This window comes from Toxorhynchites rutilus, chromosome 2 (genome assembly GCF_029784135.1).
Source record: "Toxorhynchites rutilus septentrionalis strain SRP chromosome 2, ASM2978413v1, whole genome shotgun sequence".
NCBI lineage: Eukaryota > Metazoa > Arthropoda > Insecta > Diptera > Culicidae > Toxorhynchites > Toxorhynchites rutilus.
In genome coordinates, this window is record NC_073745.1 from 245,505,402 (window position 1) to 245,525,601 (window position 20,200).

General features: G+C 38.0%; 1 protein-coding gene across 1 annotated transcript in view; it reads right to left on the minus strand.

Moving 5' to 3' along the window:
• Positions 1–16,679, minus strand: part of LOC129770760 (uncharacterized) — a 39,313-nt gene extending 22,634 nt beyond the window's left edge. Inside the window, exon 1 of the mRNA XM_055773811.1 lies at positions 15,884–16,679. Coding sequence (XP_055629786.1) covers positions 15,884–15,916 — 33 coding nt within the window. The 5' untranslated portion in view covers positions 15,917–16,679. The remainder of the gene's footprint in view (positions 1–15,883) is intronic.
• Positions 16,680–20,200: the final 3,521 nt, after the last annotated feature.

Below are 20,200 nucleotides of genomic sequence, written 5' to 3' on the forward strand. Positions count from 1 at the left end.
TACATTGCAGCCGTGGTTCAATCCGTATAGTCGTATAGACTTTTGACGTAGGACTACGTCTAACCGGAAGATATAGGGGGTGAAATGGAAATCTAGGCACTGAACAAGTAGGAAAAAATGCAAGATTTGGAACGCTTATAACTCGAGCATTTCTCAATAGATCGCAAAGGTTTTTGCATCAATTGATAGGAAATATATCTACGCATCTATCATAACGAATAACATTTCATTTTTCTTGAGATAAATAATTGAATAATTGTGAAATATCAAGCATTGTCCAAATACACTATGTGCCCATTTTTGATTGGTCCATTTTGTGCTCCTCAAATCGTACCAACCAAAACGGGCAACCAGAGCAGCAGCGAAATAGAATGAAGCACGATTGGAAAGGAAAAAGAGAAAAATGAACGAAACATCGGTCGCAGTCTCACACATGCGTAATTCTCGAGCCAGCCAGTCAGCTTAAAAATCCCCGCTCCGCTGCCGTAACGATCACATCGTTGCTGGACGGGCTGGACGGCGAGGGATCGAGTGCCTTTCTCAAGGCAAGAGGGCGGAGGTGGTAGCGCTGGAGTAGAATAGAGTAGAGTTTTCAAAGGGCCTTTCTCAAGGCTAGAGACGAATGAACTGCAAAAGTTGAAAGTCTCTATAATACAATACCTTCCTTCCTTCCGTAACGATCATTCTCATCCAAACCGTACACCACATCGTTTCGCATCACCTCACATCAACAAACCAACACAAGCAGCCATGGTTGGATATGGCAAAGGAGGAAAAGAGAAGGGAAAGGCAAAATCCCGCTCGAACCGTGGTGGTCTGTAATTTCCCGTAGGTGTATCCGCCAATTGCACCGGAAAAGGTAGCTAGGTCGAGCGCGTTAGTACCTGTGTACCATTCCACCTAGCCGGCGTTATATAGTTTCGGCCGCCGGAGTGATCGAGTTAGCTGGCAAAGCTGCTCGCGACGATAAGAAAACCTGCATTCGGAACAGAACACATTCGGTTCGGCGGACATCAAGACAACTGGCAGTTGCAGCGAATGGCGAGTGGCAAACGCAATCGCAAAACGGCATCAGGTAGCAGAAGAAAAAAGTTTGTTCTTTATACAAACTGCTTTGGCGGCAAATCCAGAACAAGGCGGCATCAAGGGCGTTCGAAATGGTTTTTTTCAAAACCACGAGTACTAAGTTTTCTAAATTGGAACCATTCCATAAAACAAGGCGCTTTTCAGGGCCATTAAACCTTCCAAAAAAGAGTTTAGGAAATAAAGTTCAATGCTTTCTAAAACATTATCAAAAATAATAATAAAACACAAATTGATGTTTTCATAATTTGTTTGCCAGGTTTTGATGAGTATGTGAATTTGGCAGTTGTTCTGAGCTTATTGATAGTTGGGGACTTTCCTGATTATTCAATTTTCACCAATTCTTAAATTGTTTTCAGATTTAAAGTACAGTAATCTACAATTAGTTCGAAATTTAGCTAATTGGACGGACATGTAATGTGACTTATTTAGTTGGACATTTTTGTAAACATAGAGATCCAAATTATGACCCCACATTGAAAGTCGACACTGTACCACTTTCATTGCAAATGTTCAATTACAGGTTAAAATTACCTCCAATCCGGCACTGAGTGGTGGTAATGCGACGTGCCATTGAATGTAATTTACTGTAAAATATGTCACAAGCTGGATGGGAAGAAATTTTCCAACTGTGAAAGCTGTGGCGAGTGACAACAAATCGCTAAACAGGAAGGTTTAGCCGAACAAGATGGGAATATCGAGTGATAACAAAAACACAACACCAAAGGTTCTTTTCAGAACCATCAACATATTCATAAAGAGTAAACAGTAAACAAATCCATTTTTCAGGTAGATAGGTAGGTATTCACGTAGGTGAAGAAAATAAAACAATATATTTAAAATATATATTTAACAAAAGCTGTCCCCTTTGTATAGTCCTACGTCACTCCGGTTATGTCCCCGACATTACCCACCCGTCTTTCTTCTATTCTCTATTTTTTAGCCTGCATGTGAATCCAACGATCAAACAAATCGTAATGAATGTATTTTTTTGCCATCGCTCCCTTTTAACGCTCATTCGTTCGTCTCGTTGGACTCGCCCCTCTGGCTGAGTCTGCCGATTTGTCTCTATCCTGTGAGTGTGTACCGCTAGAGTATAAAACACGCGGACCCCAAAAAATATCTTATTTTCTTTCAAACCGTAAACCCGTGTGGTTGCACGGCATCGGCATCGTGGACGTAACAAAGGAGGACAAGTTAAGGGAAAGGCAAAGTCTCACTCGAACCGTGCAGGTCTCCAGTTCCCTGTTGGTCGCATTCACTGATTGCTCCGCAAGGGTAACTAGGCCGAACGGATTGGTACCGGAGCACCAGTATACCTAACGGCGATTATAGAGTTTCGGCCGTCGGAGTGCTCGAGTTGGCTTGCAAAGCTGCTCACGACAATCAGAATACCCGCATCAAGAACAGAGCAGCTTCGGTTCGGCGCTCATCAAGGCAACAAATAGTTTCAGTGAGTGGCAAAGTGTTTCTCCGGCACGTCACATTAAATGTAATTTACTGAACAACATGTCACAAGCTGGATGGGAAGAAATTTTCCAACTGTGAAAGCTGTGGCGAGTGGCAAACGCAATAGCTAAACAGGAAGGTTTAACCGAACAAGATGGGAATATCGAGCGATAACAAAAACACAACACCAAAGGTTCTTTTCAGAACCATCAACATATTCATAAAGAGTAAACAGTAAACTAATCCATTTTTCAGGTAGATAGGTAGGTATTCATGTAGGAGAAGAAAATAAAACAATATATTTAAAATATATATTTAACAAAAGCTGTCCCCTTTGTATAGTCCTACGTCACTCCGGTTATGTCCCCGACATTACCCACCCGTCTTTTTTTTTTGCATAATCCCAAATGAAATGAGAAAAGAAAACAGAATGAGATGTCTGCTCGCATACATACAAACCATTTTTAAGCTATTAAAACAGCAAATTATTTGCGCATTTGACTCTTCAGCACACGAAATGGCGTCATTTCTGCCAAAGATGAAATGTTTTCTGCCAACGCTAGTTTGGGTGTATTAATAACTCAACAATGATCATATCAACTGTCTCCACTGTCCGGTGGTCTAACTAGATAATGGAAGAACAGAAAGAATACCCTTATGCCCAAATGGCTACTGTGTAAATGTACCATATGCAATGGTATAGAAGGAATACTGGCAAATGGCAACTGTGTAATGTGCTCATTATAGATATGATAACCATGTCACATGTACACGATTAAAATTCGGCTCTATTACAGCTAAAATGCTAATGAGCCTAAAATAAAACAAATGGGATGAAAAAACATGCCGGCTATGTTACAGCTGTTGTTAAAGTTGAAAAACTGGACGGTGATATATGTATTAATGTGTAACAAAAGTTTTTACCCTTCTGTATTTATGCTTCGAACTTGGACCAATTTCAGCCTTCGTATGTAGACTGTCTCGTCATAAGATATTAGAGTAGCGAATTCTGTCCTAAGGTGTTTTGTCAATAAATTATTTGTGAATGTATCGGTGAGTCATTAGTAGTGGGACTAAATTCATGTCACGTTTTCCGCCACACGCGCTAGAGAGAGACAAAGAGCTGTGTGGTTTTGTTCTCTTCTTTGAGGGCGATTTTCGTACTAAGTGTATTTTCGTTTTTTTACAATGAAGGTCGCCGGGCAGAGTATTCTCCGAGAGCGCGTCTGTCCGATGCTTGGACAGTATCCGAAATCGGAGGTGGTGAATGTACCCCAGTCGCGCCAATCAAGTCGTATTGGGCCATACTGTCATAGTCGGTGTAAGGAAATAGTTGGGAAGTCACCACAGTTCAACAACTCAACTATGATGGCGAGGGTTTCGGGAATCTTGAAAAAGATTAGAGATGAATGCACTATCGTCTAATTGTTTCACCACGCAAATGCACATTGTATGGACTTGTGAAAATGCAATAAAGAATTGAATTAAAAATACTTTTTCAGCGAACGTATTTTCATTTAGTCCCGCTACTTATGACTCGTTATTATTCTATTTCTGAGGAACGATTATTTGAATCTAATGTAGAGTTTTAGGTTCACACATCACAATCGCACACAACGAATCAATTTAAAAAAAAGAACAATGTATGGAGCCCAGGAACCAAAAAAAGAAAATTAATAGCTCGAAACACTCGGAAATTAATGTTCCATGGAATACACATGTTAAATTAATTTTAACGCTTGCAAAAAGCATGGTTTATTTACATTCCCTCCCACACCGAAACACATCTCGGCAAAAAGAAAGGAAGATTAAACTTTTTTCGCCTTCATTCTCGGATCCCGCTGTCTCGTATTTCACACGTTGAGATAAAATAGAAAGCTTTCCGTTCTGTTTATATGTCTTCCCTGTTTTGCATTCCACTTCGAGGCCTTCTTATTCCAGTGACCCATATTATAAAGTTGAGATTTTTGTGTTCGAAAGCTGAGGCGTATCATAAAAACAGACAAAGCCGACGTCTCGCCGCCTTTTCACCAAAGCGCGGTGCGTAGCGGACAGGTTCCCGGACATCAACTCGTTGTGCGTCGGTCGAAATGATGAGGGACGCACGGAGAAGAGATACATGCAGTAATCATCTCTACCCGAGCGATAAAAGCGATGCTCCATTGAAATGTGATGCGATGGTCTTGATTGTGCGTTCCACAGATACCTTAATGGGAAGAATCGTCTATAAAACTCAATTTGTTTGCTTCAATCGAATTCGTTTTCGCGTAACGAAATTGAAAGTCAATCAAGTGCTAAAGTCTAGCAAAAGTGTGAGTGATTTATAACATTGACCAGCATATTAGTACACGTGTTGATTTGCGAAATTACTTCCCGGGCAAAGGAGTTATGAGAAATGAGCAACGTGATGAATCAATTGCACTTTCACTCTTTTGATTTGGTGAATAATCTCTCGGCGAATGTGATGTTTTGCGATGATGCATCAATTTTTTGATACATTATTTTTTCCATTTGTATCCATTCTGGCGGATCGTTTTCATCCGCGTGATAATACAAATATTGGTTCAATCAAATTACTTCTCGTCATGTCGATTATGTCAAGGCCAAGACACTGCAAATAACAGGTACAAACATTTTTCACCACTGTAGCAGCACTGTATGATCGGAAATATTTAATATGGTAAATGCGAAGTCCGACAACCTGCATCCACGTTCATGGCAGAAAACATGAACATCGACATTAACGGAGGGTTTTTTTTAGTTTGCGGTGCGGTTTTTCTGCTGTAATCGTTTTAGCTCATGCTATATTTCCGCTTTTACGTCTATTTACCGCATGATAGAGCCAATAACCTCTGTAAGATGTACGGACCAATGATAATTTTCTTCTTGCCTGCTTTCATAGAAATGATTCTCTTGTGCTGATCATGTTTTTCATTCCTCTGCAAAACCATTCATTGAATCGGCAAAACCTGTGCTGAGATTGTAATTTTGTGGTTTTGTGTAGGTTTAGTTCGTGGTTAATAGCAGCAGCGAAATATCTCTAGGTTGAAACTGATGGATGGATGATTTCGAATATTTATTGCAATTTTTGTATACACTTACGCAGTTTTGCAATTTTACCAATGAATTTAGGTATTGCTAATAAATTCATTATAGCTCCTGTTCGATATTAAGTAACAATAACAAACAATAGCGCTCTCTAAATTAGACAAATTCGAAATGAATTTTAGTGTGATTTTTCTTCTTTAAACAGAACTTTCCTTAAGAAGTTTAACATTCGGCTTGTCCAAAAGTCTATAATAATGATTTGATTTTATTTATTATATTATTTAATCAGTTTGGTGATAATTCACGACCATAGTTTATCTTACATTAAAAAAAACTTTAGTTTCATTCGAAACATTTTAAATTCGGAATCACAAAACCAGTTTTATCTTGGGATTGGTTGAAGGTACAACAAAATTCTGTCAAAATGCATTGCAAAAAATGTTGATGATTTTTTTACTTTTCTTCGGATACCGTTCATCAAGGTTTGGACTCTCTGTTGGTCAACCTCATCCGCCATATTTCTCCATGTCTGCAGTATCTTGAGTCACTTTGGCATCCTACCCCAATTTCCTCTTGAAAGTCAAAAGATTTCATGTTGCAAAACGGTTAAATAAGATATGTTGTTTATGAGAAAATCAGAAACTACACAGTATGTTCAATAAATAAGGGGACTTTTCATTTAAATCATAGTACACGTAACGCCATCTGTTGAACGTTGATAACATTAGAAAAGTAAAGGTCTCACCTTTCAAACGCAGTCAACTTTATGTGAATCGGTTGACAGCTTGAGCTTGGGTACCAACTTTATGTGAATCGGTTGACAGGTTAAAAAGTTACGCGCTTTTTAATGACAGTATATTTGTACTTGTGTCGTAAAAATACAATGGAACAAAGATCAAATATTAAAATTTGTTTTAAACTTGGAAAAACATTTCGTGAGACGTACGAATTGATGCAAAGAGTGTATTGTGATGATTGTTTAGCTCGTTCAAAAGTTCATAAGTGGTTTAAACGATTTAAAAATGGTCGTGAAGATTTGAATGATGAGGAAAGACCTAGTCGTCCAGAAGGATGTAGTCGTAGTAAGTAGTAATCTGATTTGGTGGAAAAAGTTCGCGAAATCATTGCTGTTGACGCGAATTTCACTGTTAGAATGTTGACCGAAGAATTAAGTTCATCTACTGGTACTATTGTGACAATTTTAACTGACGATTTGGGTAAAAGAAAGGTCCGTGCACGCTTTGTTCCACATCAATTAAATGAAGACCAAAAAAATCGCTCGTGTAGAGCATTGTAAAGACATCATTCCAACAGCTGAAAACGATTCAGGTTTTCTTGATGCAATCATAACTGGTGTTGAAACATAGTGCTTTAAATATGACCCTGAAACTAAGCGTCAATCTGCAGAAAAAGGCAAGCCTAAACAAAAAAAAGCGTTTTCAGAAGCCCAGAATCAAGACAATGTTGATCACGTTCTACGATTCCAAGGGTATTGTACACAAGGAGTTTGTTCCAGAAGGTCAAACTGTTTATGGAGAATACTATTGACAAGTTTTACATCGTTTGTGGTCAAGAATTGTTCGTGTTAGACCTGAATATCCAGAGGGGAAACAGCTATTATTATTGCATGATAATGCACCACCTCACAGAACTAAAAAAGTTCGTGAATTTTTGATGAAAAAGCAGATTTGTGTCATCGATCACCCTCAGTATTCTCCTGATCTATCACCATGCGACTATTTTCAGTTCCCTAAACTAAAAACTGCTATGAAACGAGCGTTTTACGATGTTATTCCAGCCATTCAAGCAGCCGTGACACAGGTGTTAAAGAACATTCCTTTAGATGACATGAAAGAGTCTATGCATAAATTGGTTGATCGTTCGAAACGTTGTATTGAGTTAAATGGAGACTATTTCGAATAAAACATAACTTCCAAACATATTACGATACGCGTTTTATTCTATATCCTTAAAGTCCCCTTATTTATTGAACATACTGTGTATGTGAAATAGATCAGTTCTAGTCTAGAGCTCAAATCTTTAACATGTTTTGTTCATCACAAAACCTTAAGTCCATAACTTATGTACAACCATTTCATGCCATATTATATACAGCCCTTCCAATTCATAACTTTTAAACTACCGGGCAAATGAAAAATCAACTGAAAGCCCATTAGCTAGTCTTCTTTGAAAAAACGCTCCACTTGCGAAAAATAGGGTTCTGTTTTTGTAATTATTATTTGTATTGATTTTTTATAGTTTACACTGTTTCGGGACCAAGGGCGTTATGTTTTTTATATTTTTTCTTGAAAGCAGAGTTTTTTTTACATAACATATCCAAAGATGTGATTTTTATCGTTTTTGAGTCATCTTTTCTCGAAGATAATATGTTTTCAATCTTCGTTCAATATTCCTATGCGACAAGATTACAGTGCACCTACATTGTTTTATAACGACTGTAACATGGTTACAAAATCAATACTAATTATAATTTATAATCATAGACTATCATATCATACGTAGAGATTTAAATCAATTTCCAATGCGGTGTTTGATATTATAAATGAAACTTACGATATTTGTTCATTTGAATACATCACTATTGTATACACGCCATAACACCGTGATGCTCATTTGGCTAGAAACATTGGGCATTTTTGCATGTAATGGATCTGCGATGGCATGAACAAATAACTGACAAGTCCAATGAAAAAAAAAATCCGATTTAGTTTAAGAAATTTTAGATATTGCTTTATACATGGAACGCCTTCTCTGCCATTCTTAAAAGTGTTGTCTTCTTTTCGACAGCCAACAGATCGGTGCGGCTTACCATTCAGCGATTCATCCATAATGAAGGCATTGTATTTGGTGTATAAACCTCAACTGATCACTCCTGAAAACTGATACAACTGATACAACGCTGAGATGTAGATGTTTTCCTAGCAACTTCCATGTCATTGAATGATAAGAAGTAGTAGAGGCTCACAATTCCCAAAGGATCGGGAGGGGACCGGCTTGTGCCGTTCAATTTATTCACATTCGCCGCCGACATGCAGACACTATAATTTATTAAATATCCAAAGATGTTTGCATGCAAACTACTTGTTATTGGAGACGCTTTCATGTGTTTGCACAATTTTATTCACATAACCATTCTGTTATGAACAGGTAAAATATGCATTTTTCATTCGTTCTTTGACGTTCATTCATCGTCGGTTCTACGCATTGAGTGATATCAGCAAGAGTACAATAGGCCTACAGAAGAATCTGTTCAACAAATGCCTCTTATGTTAATAGCATAGATTCAACTATAAATAAATGCTGTACATACCGTTGAATTTATCTCTTCCGCTTCGGACGGGTATGCCTTTCTACGGCACTTAGATCAGTGACGAGTGTTCCACGCTCGATAGGTTTGTAACCAGTCGATCGACTAATGTTTTTCCAATAGTTCATTGTTCAATTGAAATTTTAGTAGCTACTGTTTTGCGATAGCAAAGATTCGTACGTATGTTTTTTTTGAACATCATACACGGAGTGTAAAGATTGGCATGTGGTTAGGAGCGGCAATAGAGTTCATTTTTGTTAATACAGTTCAATTTCTTTGTTCCAATGCTCCGAAAGGTATAAATATCAAACCACTGAGGACCATAGCGGAAAAAATGACATCAATTGTACATAAACTTGCCAGACACAATAAACACATATTCATGAACTTGCTTGCGTATAATTAACATAGCGATCCGCTTTTGAATATTATCGTTCTTTCAAGTTCCTTACAAATCATTTCAATTCACCGAGAGCGCGTCGACAACATAACATGCTTATGGCTCACACTGCCAGCGCGAGAGAGGCAAACCTCGTCAGACAAGTTTCCAGCAATGCTTCTCCATAGTTTCTCGCCAATGCGGACTGCCAAGTTCAGGGTAAGTACCGGCGCTGAGCATTAAAAAAACTTGTCTCAGATTTGCCGCAGGACACACATCGAGAACGGCACCGTCTCTTTCTCAAGATCGACCTGTGAGAACAGTCGCCAACAATTATTATTTTACTGTTACAATTAACCATTTAATTTTGCACGAGTTTAAACACTCTGCGGTCAACGACTTTTGAGTGCTGTGCGTTAAATTCTGCCCCATATTGATGACAGCCATCCAACAAGACCCTCGATGAAAGCAAATATTGAATTTAATTAGCAGGTATTTGTGTGTCACGATCGCATGCGTTTCATAGCGCCAACTTTCAAGAATTGTTCGACCGGAAAAAGAGCGCTTCATTTTAATTATGTCATTCAGAGTTCCCTTCGAACGCGTGCACCTAAGAACTGAGTCGAAGAAAGAAGGAAGTTGAAACGACACACCATCGAAGAGAAATGCCCGATCGATTCTGTCATCGCCGTCATTGGCTTGCATTTTGCTTTCGTTCGACGAAAACCACTAACAGTTTACGGTTAAATGAGGCTACAGGTTTTTATATGGTTGGGGCTATCAGAAGGAAGAGTGTCATTTAGGACAGCGGGACTTAGAAATATGAATAATTATTTAGGCTAATGAGCCACGCCGCCGAATCGGTATGTTTATAGCGTCCAAATTTCCACGTCAACTCCGAGATTGGTCCCCACAAAAACGTAGGTACACCCGTGGTTTAAATTAACTCAATCCTTCACTGAATCGGATGAGGAGTGAAAAAGCAGCGAGACAAAGGCATCAATTTCGGCAACAATAAAAAACGTTCGCTTTCACTGCCGCGAATTTTTGTTGTAATAAATATGCATTAATAACATATCGGAAAATTTAACTAACGAAATTACGGAAATAATTGTTAGCGGCGGATTCGTTTTTTTTCTATTTACTCCATCACGGAACCCCCGAAAAAAAAAATCGATCGTAAATGAGACGGACGCAGGCGTCACGAAATGCAGCGGAGAAATCGAGTTTCTCGTTTTCAAGCGTTGAAGTTTTGTGTGTACCTGTTCATCCAACTCTCGGAAACTCTTAACTCGGAAATTGTGTACGGTAATGTGGAAAAGTGGTTTATTGGCGCTGTTTCTAAAAATATCAGCGAATGGTGAAAAGCGATAGTTGCGTTTATGCGCAATTACACCTTCGCAAAAGTGCAACCAAAATTGGATCCGTTTGTTGGGTGGGCATAAGGTGCACGTGTTCCGGAACTTGTTATTCGTTTGCAGTGATACTAAACTTTACACGAGGAGTTTCGATTTTTCGGTTTGGTGCTCATGGTTATTTTCATCTTCTATTGATCATCTATTGATTGATATCAGGTCTGCAAGATTGCTGCTAAAGAGGGCCCTACATGGATCATGACCTAAAATGAAATCACTTCTTTACGCTTTTTCAAACAAGATCTGTATCCGCAATAGTACGACCACTTTGAATTTTGAAAGCCTTCAACAAAGAGCAAAATATTCTATTCAAATAAAGTTGGTTTCCCTTCTTTTGTGTAACATTTAGATTTATTGAATAATTTGCCCGATTCTTAGGCTGAATGTAAGGTTTTGAACGGGACAGTGCCGTTTTTTCGATCCATTTTGATTGTCGCATCTTTTTATCAATTTGTACCGTATTTTGAGTATAAAAAAATATTTGTATTGTTGTTCTGGTTTATATCGATTAGTAACCTTTATTTATTGTCCTTGTTTAAAGAAATGCTGTTTTTCTTCTTGGATAGCACTAACGTTTCCAGTGGAATTTTGCCTAGAATGCTCTAGAATACGCGTGACCACAGTGCAAGTAGGAAGAAATTTCTTTGACGAAGTTGCTGTACAGATACTAAAATTGCTGTTATTCTTATTCTTCAACACAAAAGAAAGAAGTATTTTTGGTTAGTGATGTGTAAAGTATTCAGTATAATCACTGGTGTCTCATCGACCTTGAATTGTCTTTCTTGTGGAATGTTGTATTTCCGCTGTACGCCCTCCAGTAAATCGTAGAATTTCTCGACTGCAACGCAATTGAATCCTTGTGCCCTGGCGACGGAGGTTGCTTCTGGTGTTTGAAGTGAGATTAGTGGGTGGCGCTTTTGATAGGTCGAGAAATACCATTTCTTTCGGCCGGATTTCATTCGTCGTTACACCGTAGAACCGTTTTTTCCATAGAGAGAATATAATCTACAAGCATTTTCTCTTGCTCCGTCGTAAAAAAATTACTGAATTGCACAGGATCTGCTCAACGTAAATAACGTTTAAGTTTTTCTCGCTCACGTACCACTTTTCATTGCTTCGATTGCCGCTTTCAAGCTGGTCTGTAACCACTTTTTACGATCGGATGTTCTGGTATAATTCCGCACCATGATTCGCCATCTAGCTATTTTCAACTATGTTTACAAATTTTGACAGCTGTATTTACAGTTGGGTTGAAAAAATGGCTGGTCATACTTCCCCGAGCAGGTATGACCATTCCGCACCGTACATTTACGCTCAATAAAAATGAACTGATCTATTACATGAAACGGCAATGCAGCGCAATAAATCAGTGGAAATGTTCAGAAATAATACCAGTACGAATTGCTATAAAGAGCAGAGTCATAAGTTTCAGTATAAAGTATACAGAGCTTATTTTGTTCACTGCTTTTCTAATATGGTTTTCGTGATAATCAGACAGTGTGAGATTTCTTTCAATATCTTTACAAAACAATTGAATTTGAATACGGTTTTCACGGAAATACTTAATGAGAGTATTTCTAACACAATTGTTGGAAAATAAGTGTCATTGGTTAAGTAACAAGCCAAAACGAAGAGTGGCCCATTTCGCCCCGTCTGGTCATATTGCCCCCATCTAACCTACATATTTTTTGCAATTATTAGATTTTGTTTTTTGTTAAGCTATGTTAGGTTATGTACTTTCTGCACATAGTTGCTTTAAACCGAATTTATTGTCCAATAAAGTTAACCATAATTGTATGAAATTACAAGTGAATGGTAGCTTCTAAACGAATCTATCATTTGATACCAAAACTTTACCAAATGACAGAACATATTCAAACACAATTTTGCCTTCAGAATATGTTCTGTCAATGATGATTTGCTCTCTCATGTTTGTGAACATAGTTTGGACATAGATCAGCCATATTTCAGCAGGATTTCATGCGTGAGTAAAAAATTTGCCCGTTTTTAACACTAGCAAAAATGGCCGACAACTTCACTGAACCTTAAATCACTTGATCGCTTCATGTTCGTTTATATGCTGCAGTTTATTAAAAGTACAAAGAAACTTTTATGGACCCATTCTATATTTGGGAGCAAATTCCTCAGGATATGGTGCATACCATTTGTGATGGATTCACAAAATTTGCCCGTTTTTAACACTAGCAAAAAATGGCCGACAACTTCACTGAACCTTAAGGTGAAGGTGGAAGCTAGCCATTGTAGTAGTATAGGTAAATCCACGTGTAAAAATGGGGTAGTAGTGTTTGTGAGAGAAGAGCAAAGCACACGTAAATAGATCAATTCACTCATCAGACTGTGTGGCGTTTCATTGACACGAGTCCTTGAATACATTTGAAAAAAATAACAATTCAATACTAAAGTGAAATGTATGAACGATGTGTTCCGATGAACAATTGCAAATACAAATATATATAGAAGATGCATTTGCATATGAAGTAAAACTCTGATTATACACGAGCGTATCGTGAGCAAATTTATATCACATGCGAATTGGGGCTCTTTTGGTATAACAAGTTCTTCCGCATATTAACTCGATGTTGATAATTCCTTAATATTTTCCATCGTTGATCGTGTTGTTTTCACATATTCACACTGGAGAGCCTTAATCCTTCTCTACGTTGGCCGAGGCATTTTGATTGAATGTAATACTTGTCCGTTTACTGTTTTTGAAAGCATAGGCAGCCGTAGCACTGTTCCGAGTTCTGCAATACAATTTTCTTACCCAATGTTAAAGTTGCTAAAACTTACATTATAGACCCATTAAACGTAAAAATAATAATTGTATTGATATCAACACAATTTTATTCTATTGATTATCATGTAATGAAACGCTATGACTCAAGAAAAACATTTTATTGAGTGGTTTTTATAGCTGTTTCGATGATGTTGTCTGGCATCAGTGTCGAAGGAATAACGATGCTTCCACCAATACAAACAAAACCACTGCCGAAGATTGGAAAATGAAAATTTAACTTGATTACCTTGACAGCAGATGAAAATTCAATATTATGTGAGTAATCGATTAGAGTTTGGTTGATATTACTTGATGGGAAGTGTGCGAAAACGATCATTTTCTTCACACTGTTTCAAAAATTATTGATTTACGGGCGAAGGGTGAGGGAGGGAGATGAAAGAAATGAGCGCCATTGTGGCAGCCATTTGTGGCTAGCTTCCACCTCCACCTTAATTCACTTGATTGCTTCATGTGCGTTTATATGCTGCAGTTTATTAAAAGTACAAAGAAACTTTTATGGACCCATTCTATATTTGGGAGCAAATTCCTCAGGATATGGTGCATACCATTTGTGATGGATTCACAAAGCTGATGCGCAAAATTATTGAAGAAAAGAGACCAGCTTGAGAAAAGTTTTGTTGATTCCTTTGCATGAATGTATTATTCCAGAAAGAGCCTTCTTTGAAGGAACCATAAAATTTGAACGATTTTTATTGTGTTTTATGGGCCAGGATTTGAGGTCCCGGTGATATTTTAGCAAAACGTACAATGTATTCATAAAACGGAACTGACCTTCCACAGTCACATCATGATTGTTAATGTCAAATGTTAAAATTTGTGTTCTTTTTTTCTCAGTGAAATTTGTTTCAAACCAAACAAAAATCATAAGTCTTGTTCAAATTGTGAAGTAGCTCCCAACGATAGCTGTCATCTATCGTTTTGAGATTTCTCTTTAGTCTTCGGAGGTAGCGCAGAGCATCAAAGTGGTGTGAATAGGTTTAGTCTTTGTTCAATTTCTACCAATGTTGCTTTTATTAGCATATGTTCACACGTTTCTAGATTTCTATTATTGTGTCTCGTTGAGTTCATAGCTGAATGAAATATAGCTGGAATGAATGAAAACAATTTTTGGCTTGAGAATCTGCACAAAACTTCAAATGAAGAAGATTTTTCAAACGCATTTTCCGGTAAGCTCTCTGCACTTCTCGCCAGAAGTTCTCGTATGTTTTATAGACCGAAAACAACAGCTTCGAAATGGTAGTTCGAGTTTTACAAAGAAAAAAGCCAAACAGGGCCATGTCATGCGAACACACTGGTTGTTCGAAGATATCTGAAGAGTTTCTGATCAGTCATTCGTTCACAAAAATAGCCTTTTGATTTGGTACGTGATCGTGGTGCAAAATTAATTATTTTTCTTTCAACAAATTCTTCATTTTTCGACAGATTTGCGTTCTTTTGGACGATTCGACAACCATTGTAAAAATCACAGAACACACACTCTACATGAACCGATAAAATCGAACACTGTAAACAAGCCGCATGGTAGAAAAAATCTGGCGATCACTTCAATTATTTTTTTAGGATGTTAATTTGTGACTATTATGCCACGAATCGTTCAATCACAGCAACCACAGAAGATTGTTCATGCACTTCCATGAGAATGTACAAATCCGTTTTAAGTCTGTATCATGGTTACTACGATTACATTTACAAATCCATTTCCCAGGATATCTCTTATAATCGTAATCATTTATTTGAAATCTAGCTTTTGGACAAATAAAAGAGCAATTCTATGCCAATCTTCGATGTTTTTAAACTTGGTACTTATGATGAAAACAATCTAAAATTACAATTTTCGTTATAATATTACCAATTTAAACTACGACTGATTTTTTAAAAGAGCGTGATTAAAATGATTAGTCTATCTTTAAGAAAATCGTGAATTTAAATCCAGATGTCTGATCAAAAATTTTGAATACGCGCTTTTAAAAAATCAGTCATAATTTAACTTGGCAATATGATAATGAAAATTGTGATTTTGAGCTTTCATCATATGTGACAAGTTTCAATAAAATCAAAGAGAGTCGCTTTAAAATTTGCAGTTTTTCCTGCTCATTTCAAAATTGTTCGATAAAATGAAAAATACAAGCATCGAACAATTTCATTTATTCGACAAAATATTTAGTCAATAGACCTCGTGCATCCAATTGCGTAAATAACATCTACCACAATGAACCAGATATTTCATCGAACGTTCGGAAACCATCCGTGTGATAAAAATAGACTGTCGAAACCTTTCGACTGACCCAACAATTCCTGAAACAAAACTTGTTTGTCCTTATCCGCAGAAGTCGTGCACGGTAAAGCGAAAATGTGCCACTTACCTGTGCCACCAAGTAGATCCACCGGTATTCCATCTTGCCGCAACCTCTCTTTCTCTCACGATTCTTCTCGCCGATTCCCGAAGTACAAGCACAGCCACTGTTTAGTATTAACTCTTTTTTTCCTGTCTCGCTTTTGGAGAAAACCTCAAACTGGTTACAATGATTAAAACTCAAAAACAAACAGCAATTTCAGCACATTAATTAGCAGCTAACAATGGAAAGAGGGGGCTGCTTTCGACAGACTAATTTCTCCTATTTTCTCTGTCTCCGTGGGATGCGATGCGTTGGTCCAGTGCTCGGTCGCGAGGATGCTTTTCACCCCTGTTTTCGCTAACAGCACGAATCACTTCTTCTCCCGAAATGAATGAAACTCACAGATAGCAGCACTAACACAGGACTTATTCTTTACGTTTTTCCAGGCGATGGACCTCAACCGGATTGTGTTGTGTTCTTCGCGAATGCACTGCGGTTAAACGATACAAGGAACGCTAACTGTAGCAGATAATAAATTTGTTACTATTATTACTTTATGCTGCCAGCTGCTTATCCAACTGCCAATGGGTGCTAGCCGACTACTGGCGGATGCAGACATCTGCTATACACCTTCGTGATCGAACGAAGCAGAATATGTGAGATGTATGCAGAATGCGAGATCGAGTAACGACAGGTGATCAAACTCTACAGGTGGTCCAGATGATTGATCCCAGAAGAAGGTTCGGAAACTCGAACGCGACCTACCTGCACGGCAGACAGGTAACAACTGAATAGCGCTGCCTAAATTAATACCGACCGTCCGGAACCGCAGTTGAAGATAGGTATGAGCAGGGAGAAAGAATGCGATTTCATGCTAGTGTCCGCAAAGCAAAGCTGATAGTTTGTATGTTTCTTCTGTTCGGTTTTACCAATCGACGGTAACTTCTCAAGAGCTCAATCGACCATGTAGCGATCATTTGAGAGAACCGAGGATTTGATAAACATAAGAGAGGGAGAGATATCATAAGCAGCGGTTAGTGAAATCGTTCCCTTGATTCACTATGGTGAGTACGATCACTACAGTTTTCAAGTTATCACCTAGCCACCAGTGACGATTGTTGATTTCATCGTTGTCGACGTTCCGCTCATCAACAGTGTGTCCAGCATAAATAAAATATCATAGGAGCACCCCTAGGAACAAAAATTCACTATAATAATTTCAATAAAAACGAAAAAAGCATTGAAAATTTATGAAGACAATCCACTACAAACCTTGAAGTTAAATTAATTTTCAAGTTACCTCAGTACATAAAGACTTTTAGGTAGCTGACCCAGAATCTTTCAGGTTATCATCTTCTGAGGATCATTTTGAAAAAAGAAAATCCTCCTACGCAAATGGTCGAATTTGAACTATGACAGAGTTACCCAGCGTTTCTTGTTTTGGGCTCTGTTTACCTTAAGCTGGCTTTCATTCAGAAAGTACGCTACTTAAAATAATCATGTTTCTTCCATTTAAAAGATTAATAAATTTGGTACTTAGACAGTTGTAAAACGTTTAAATTAGTGGAATTAAGTAACATGCACAAGTAAAAAATATTAAAGTTAGTGTGTTTTTAAGCTCTCTAGCCCCTCTATAATTCGTTCTTATGGCGGGTTTACATTAGGGAGATCTATAGCTATAGATGGATTTATTCACCTGAAAATAGGTGTAAACGGGTGAGAATAAATATGATACACTTATTCGTGGTATATATAACTTGAATAAATTCAGCATATGTAAACGCTTGTGAATTTCTCACTGGTGAGAAATCACTAAAGTTGGATGCAGTTCTACTTGAAGTGAATTCGAATTCGTGGTGAATTCGTTCTAGCTTGGTTTCGTGTTTTTATCGTGAATATATCGTCGCGGGCCGCAAAAAAAATTAATAAAGAAGGGTGATATCCAAGACACGACCGTGTTGTTAACCTAGGACTACGAAATTATAACCACCACAAGAATATGGCTCTTACCACTGAAAAATATCTTCTTCACATCGGACTTGAAATTCGCTGCTCGAATTCACGGAAATTAATTGATTGATCAGAGAAACGGCACAAATAAGTCATTCGCAATTTATCAGTCATTCTTCTAGCGGCCAGATTATGTAACGGGTCCGTTATCTATTTGATAATGTATAAAATCAACAATTCGTACGTGTGATTCAATCATACACAACCAACCTACACATAACAGGTAGGAAAACCATCGCGGTACGTCCTATTCTTCTGTGTCGCTTCTGCACTGCACTATGCTTTCTTCGTGCATATTGTGAGAATGCATTCTAAGGCAAAAGTTTTTGCACGCCCGTTCAACACTGTAGGAAGTAGAAACTGAGATTGGCCAGAGCGAGCACAATATTTATAGAGCGTGTACGTGTATCAACCGATATTGACTTCGATTGACCTTCAAGCATATTTAAAACGTTATGCTCCGATTTTTGACGTAGGACTACGTCTTTCATTTCTATACCGGGGTGTAAAATCAAAGTTTCGAAAACGAAAGCGTTACGCCGGAGACCGAGATTTTGAGCGTTAATAGCTCCTAAACAACTGAACGAAATGGTATGATAAACACTTCATTCAAAAGATAAAATGTCTACGCGTTCTATACTTGTTACTTTTTGATCCAAAAACTTGTTTCAATAGTCTTAAAATTGCTTTCAAAACAGGCTATTGAAATCACCAATCGGTAAAAAAGCGAGCGCCGCTCGGATATCCACTCAGTTCTAATTGAACAGCGATTGGAGCATGTTGTCGCTGTTGTGGTGAAGCTCTTCGTTTATCATGAAAGCGCGGATGAACGGTGTCACCAAGAGCCTGTTTGTGCACCTTAGGCCAGACGTGAATCCATCAGGAGGAGAGTGATGCCACAAACGGTTCCCCGGGATGATCTCGAAGCAGCCGCTACACACACACACATACACGCGCGGAATTCTTTCCGTTTGGATGCCATTCAGCATCGAGAAAGATCCGGAAAATAATCTGCCAGTTCCTCTGGGAATTTAAAAATACATTCATGTGAAAGAGTTTATTTGAATGTTTTCTATCCATGTAACACTGTGACCAAATATTATACATTTGGTTTTGTGATTTTTCAATCAATTGCAATTAACAGGATAGCTTCTGAAGATTATTCTTCCGCATCAGTAGGATATTTTCGTATACAATATTGGATGCATAAAACCTTGTACCTCCAACGTAATGCTCTCGTTTTCGAAATCCCCCAAATATTCATTTATCCATTCATTCAGAATGGATTCAGATTCAACTTCCAACAAAGGATCACTGAATCAACGATAGTCCTACGTAACCATTGCGGTTATACCATAGATATAACCCACTTTCTGTTTTTCTTTCTGCGCTTTCCATTCAGCCCGCATCAAGAGCGGTCGCATATCAGTGTCGGTCCCAGTTCCCAAAGATACTTATTGTATAAATAGACAATAGTCAGCAATTCGACTAGAAAACAGTTACATTTTGTAAAACATTTGAAAACAAACCGTATATATTTCTATTTTATTATCTTGTAACTGTCAATCCCAGCCAGTCAGCGCTTTTCTACCAAAAAGCTCAACGTCGCCCCCTAGGGAGCGGCGCTGGACTCAACGTGTTAAAGATATAGGGCGGACTCGATTATATACAGTCTCCGATCCGTTCCGTTCTTTGTTTTAGAGAGGCTTTAAACTTTGCAGTTCATTTGCCTCTAACACAGTCTCCGATTTCTTTTCACTGTATATAATCGAATCCTGTATATAATCGAGTCACAGTTTTTTTAAATTTGTTTTTTATACATATACTAGCTGACCCGACAAATTTCGTCCCGCCCAAAATTTGTTTTTTGTTATCAATACCTACAAACATTCACGTTTTCTTACTAAGCGCAAGTTCATGAGTCCAATCGCAGAACTGTTCATTCATTGATCTTCTAATCGACCCCGTTCACCTTTTACTAAAAAATTCCTAGTACTTCTACCAAAACTCATCATTATAATATCAGATTATTTTCAGACACAATTCTCGTTCAAGATTTTTCAACCACTTGCAAATAACATGTTTCTCCGTTACATGGAATAAATGTTTGATACAGAAAATATGATAGAATGAAGACAGGCCCCTCTCCTCTTCTCCCCTTAGAGAGAGAGGAGGAGTGTCTAATCACCGTCTAATCACGTTTCGTGCCCCCTAAAATCTTCACATGCCGAATTTGGCGCCATTTGCTTCATTAGTTTTCGAGTTATGCAGAAATTTGTTTTGACGTGGGACTACGTCTAACCGGAGTATATGGGGGGTAAAATGAAAACCTAA